This window comes from Fonticula alba (assembly GCF_000388065.1).
Source record: "Fonticula alba strain ATCC 38817 unplaced genomic scaffold supercont2.7, whole genome shotgun sequence".
NCBI lineage: Eukaryota > Rotosphaerida > Fonticulaceae > Fonticula > Fonticula alba.
In genome coordinates, this window is record NW_009242977.1 from 1985204 (window position 1) to 1990196 (window position 4993).

Sequence of the window (4993 nt, forward strand, 5' to 3'; positions counted from 1 at the left end):
GTCCCCTCACCGAGTCCCGCCTCTTCGCCCTGTCGGACGACACGGTGGAGTTCCACTCGCTCCTGTCGCTTGCCAGCTGCGACCACATGGATACCCCGCAAGCCGGCTGCCCCGGGTGCAAGGACCACCTGCCTTCGGGGTGGGGCCCGCCCAGGCCGGTCTCCCCCCTGGCGGCTGCGGCCGCGTCCATTGTCTCGACCTCGCCGCGGCCCTTCCGCGCGGGCCTGCCCCTGTTGTGTGCGTCCTCCGGCGTCCCTCTCCGAGGAGATGCTTGGGGTCGTGCTCCGGAAGTCCGCCCCCCCCCCCCTCCCCTCTTGGATGGACATTCCCCCGGTTGCCGCTTTGCCTCCTGCGCCCTTGGCCCGCCCCCTTCGCTCTTTCTTGCCGTCTCCCCCCGCCCCTCGCCCCTCGCCCCCCTGCCCTGGCCTCGGCTGTCAATGATATGCTGACACGTTGACAGATCCGCTGGCGCGCCCGCCGACGGTCCTGTCCCTCGGGACCTCGCCACGGAGGGCGCTCTTCATGCCGGCCCCGGTCGGGGTCGGGAATGCTCCATCCTCGGTGGTCACCTCCCCTGCGGCCCCTGCGATTGCCGCCCCGGCGCGGACCCTCACCATCAGCAACCTGTCGGATCGGGCGGAGCTGCGCCTCGGCCTCGGGCTGGTGGGCCTGCCGCCGGAGCTTACGCCGGACGCGGTACGCGTGTCTTATCGGACGCGCCCGGCCCCGGGACCTGGAGGCCCTGCGCCGGCCATCCAGCCGGAGCCGGCCCCGGTGCCGGTCCCCCTGGCCCTGGATCGGGTGGAGCTGCTTCCCCTTCCGGCTGGCGGGGAGCTCGCCCTGGAGGTGGCCTTGGCGGACACCCTGTGCGAGACCACGGCCGATGTGGTGCTCGGGCTTTTCGACACGGACTCCTGGTCCCTGGGCGCCGGCCTGGTGTCCCTGCTGCGCATTCGTGGTGCGTTCCCTTCGGCGCCGGCCCCTGCTCTGGGCGCTCAGGGGTTGCTTTCTCTTCCGCGGCTTCCGCCACTCTGTCCTGTCCGCCCACGCTGTCCTGCCCGCCCACGATGTCTCACCTGGCTCTCTTGTGCCCGGTCTCCCCTCCCCCCCCCCCTCCTCTCTTCCTTCATAACCTCCCCTGCTTGCACATGCACGCACACATGCACACACGCACACGCACACGCACACCTACGCAGTCGTGTCCATGCAAGCTGAGGACTCGGGTGGCTCCCCCGAGGGAGACTCCACACCTGACCCAGGGCAAGAGGACGCTCCGTCGGCTATGGCCCGACCGACGCACCACTCCTCGGCTGCCGGTCCGAGTGTCGACAACGACCAGCCGGATCTCGTGGTCTCCGCTCTCCTGGAGCCTGTTCCGGACAAGGACCATGGCGATGGTGGGGATGCCGGCGGGGATGGCGTGCCAGCCCCCCCGGCGCCGGTGGCCCTGTGCCCCGCCCTGTCCGACCAGCGCCCTTATGCGTTGGTAGACCTGGGCCCGGGTGCGAATGCGGCGATGGTGGCCACCGGTCGATCCGGCCTCCGGGCTTCGGCTGTCCCCTTCGAGGTCCTCCTGCGAGTGACCCTCTCACCGGGGTATGCGGTCCTGCGTCAGGCCCCCGGGGCCCTTTCGGTGCAGACCACCGGCCAGGTGCGGCTTGCAAGGGTCCCCCCCCCCGGCCCGCCATTGGCCCCAATGTGATGCTTGCCGGTGGAAGAGCGCTAACCCATGCCTTGTGTCCCTCTTTTTTTTTCCCCTCCCCCACCCCTGTTTGCCCCCCTCCCGAGCAGATCTCCACCGGCCAGGGTTCCATCCAGCTGCCGGGGGATCCACGCCAGGCAGCCGAGCTGCGCCTGCAGGTCGATGTGTCACAGGCTGGGCCCCTGTACGGCAGCGCGACGATCAGCCACGCCCGGGCCGATGGCACGACCCAGCAGCGGACCCTGGTGTTCGGGGGCTTCATCGCCCCGAGTCGGGTGTAAGTCTCCCCCCCCCCCCTCCCCCCGCCTTCCCGGGTCCGCCAGTGTGGCCCGGGGACGCCCGAGCGGGGCCCATGCTCAGGCCGAAGCTTTGGCTGGCTAGATGTCGACGACCAATTGCCCCGCCGTGCCTCCCTCGCTCTTTGTTTTTCCCTTATGCGAGGCACGCCCACGGGCGTGGGGGGTGCTCGTGCTGGCACATATGCCCACACGCGCCCGCATACTCGCTCCCCCCGTGTCGGGGCCGGCCTGCGAGCCAGGCCAACTCTGCCCATGAGGGCCACCCGGTGCCACCGTTGGCATAAATACACATACGCCGGGCCGCGGACCGAGGGTGTCGTCTCCGGGCCCTGCTCCGTTTCGCCGCCTCTCTCACTTCCCCGCCTGCTGACTGTGATGGGGATGATGTATATTCCCCAGCTGTCCCCCTCCCCTCCAGATCGACCTCTGTTCGGGATGGGAGACCGCGCACCGGAGCACCCGCCCCCCCCACAACATACTCCTTTGCTCCGTGACTTCGTCCCCCTGGGAGGAGCGGGGGGGGGGGGGGGGGGGGGGGGGAGCGAGCGCGATCCTGCAATCTCCTGTTTTGAGGGCCCCAGCCCGGTGGGGGGCGTGGACGCAACGCACATACACGTCCTCGCGTATGCGCCCCTCCCCCCCCCCCCCCTCATAGACGGGAAATATTCCCTCCCCGAGACTGGCTGGCCGGCCGGCAGTTTCTCCCCCTCGCGCCCGCCGGCGCCAGTATGCTCTGTGGATGGGCGAAACACAACCGGCTTGCGCCCGAGGGCCCGAGCGGGGCCGAGGGGGGGGTTCTCCGGCTGGCGGTGGTTGCGCCGCTCGGCTGACGGCGCGAGGGGAACATGCGCTAGCAGGAGGCTGTCGCTCGCCGGCGCCGGACGCGCGAGGGGCCCCCCTCCCCTGCGCCGGTGCTCGCCCGCGCTGCGGTCCACGCCGCACGGAAGAGAAGGGCGCGCGCGGGCGGGGGGGGGGGGGGGGGCGAATCAGCTGGAGGGGCGCGGTCAACTGCCCCGGCCGGCGTGTCTCCAGCGATGACTGCCGGCCACGATCAGGGCCAGTGCCAACGGAGGGACCCGCTAAGTCAGCTCCAGTGTGCGGAACACCCCGCTGACAGATGGAGGTCGGGGCGGCGGCCGGGCGGGCGAGGGGCGGACCCGGCCTTTGCACGAGGGCCCTTGGCGGAAAAAAAAGCCCGCCGGTCCCGGGTACGCGTGCGGCGGCGAGTCCCGAGCGCGGAGGTGCGGCCCCGGGTTGGCTGGAAAAAAAAGCCGGCTTTATTCGCGGCCAGCTTTTTTGCATGAACCGCCGGCTCGCCAGAAGCGGTTGCCCTCGCCTCCCCCCCGGGGGGGGGGAGGGGGGGGGGGCGGGGCAGGCGGAAAGGTCGGCGGGCACCCGCGCGCACCCTCTCTCGAGAGCATGCTGGCCACCCTCCGACCCGGGGGCAGTTTCCCGACGCGAGCCGGTGTGTCCCTCGGCGTGGGGGGCCCACTCCTCGGGCGGGCGGGGGGGGGGGGGGGGCACCCAGGGGGAGCCCCAGACCACATCCACTTCGGTGGATGTGCCCCTGCGGCGCCCGGGGGGTGGGAGGCCCCGGGGACGGTCGGCCTGCGTTCACTTGCAATGCCGTGGGTTTTAGGCATGCTGGCGCCCGGGCAGCCAGGGGCAAAGCAGTTCTGACAAGCCGCCCGTGCCGGGCCCGGACATTTTAAGACACCCGTTTTGGGCCACCAGGGACAGGCCGGAGCCTCCCGGCCAGCGCACGCCTCCCGGCGCTCCGGATCTTTCGGACGGATTCCAGTGGCGCCCGCCCGCGGAAGACACCCCCGATGCTGGCGCGGGGGCGGGGCCGGGGAACACAGCGACCCCGCGGCCCGCCGGCGCGCCCAGTGTTGACTGGCCCTTGCGTTGGCAAGACGTGCCCGGGTGCCGCCCGGGGACATGCGCCGGCGCGCGGGCCCTCGGCCAAAGAGCGGCCCCGCTCCGAGGGCCGGGCGGGGGGGGGGGGCGCCGTTGCCCAAGCTGGGTTCTGCCCCGGCACTGGTCAGGGCCGCACCCGCGCGGCCATCGGCCCCCCCCCCCCCCGTCCGGAGGAGCTTTGTGAGATCTGACAGGAGATGGCGCCGGGAGCGGCGGGCAAAAGTGGACGCTGCCCCCCCCCTCCCCCCCCCCTTCCCCTGGGCACATATCCGCCCGTGCCCCCGGGCTGGGCAAGCGTCTACCATGTTAATACCGGGGCGCAATTCCGGTGTTTGGCCGCCGGCTCGGCCCCCGACACACCGCCACCGCCGGCCTGCACACATATACACGCACGCACGCACGCACGCACGCACATACACACACACGGGCACGGCCTCCGGGGACGCCGGGCCCCAAATTCCTGCGAAGTGTCCAGTATGTCAAGCAGCGGCAGCACCCGGGGCGCAAGACGTGCCCGGCCGTCGCGACTGCGGCCGGCTGCGCCCCGCCCTCGCCGGGACCCGGGGATGCCCCTCCCCCCCCCCCCCCCCCGTCTGAACCCCCCCCCCAGGGTCTCCCCGCGCAAGTGCGCCCGGGCGTGTGCCACTGCAGCGGTCCCCCCCCCCCGGGGGGGGGGAGGGCGATCAGACACGCGTGTCCTGGCCGCTCTCACCCGCGCCGCTGCCAGACGGCCCCCGCCCCGGGCCGGGCGTCTGCACAAAGGCAGACACTCGCCAACGCCCGCCGGGCCCGGGGCGCGTGTGAACAGATGTTCGCAAACCGGCATGCCACAGAGGGTCGCCCTCGGTCTGCAGGACGTATCAACACCGACCCATTCACCAGGAGTCCCCTGTTGCCGCGCCAAGATGGGTCGCAGTTGCGCCCCCCGCCCCGTCTCTCCCTGCATGTCCCGATGTCCCCCGCGGATCATCGTTTACAACCCGCGGCCCACCTCGGGTCAAAGACCGAGAAGATCGGCTGGGTGGGCGGGCGGGCGGGTGGCGTCCGGCGAGGGGGGGGGGGGGGGGGGGGG

At 72.1% G+C, this 4993-nt stretch overlaps 1 protein-coding gene across 1 annotated transcript in view; it reads left to right on the forward strand.

Moving 5' to 3' along the window:
- The window catches only part of H696_04629 (hypothetical protein), a gene marked incomplete at both ends in the record, with an annotated part of 20261 nt that extends 18278 nt beyond the window's left edge, over nt 1–1983 (forward strand). The window contains 4 exons of the mRNA XM_009498508.1: nt 15–237; nt 461–958; nt 1197–1651; nt 1792–1983. Coding sequence (XP_009496783.1) covers nt 15–237; nt 461–958; nt 1197–1651; nt 1792–1983 — 1368 coding nt within the window. The remainder of the gene's footprint in view (nt 1–14; nt 238–460; nt 959–1196; nt 1652–1791) is intronic.
- Between the last annotated feature and the right edge of the window lie 3010 nt (nt 1984–4993).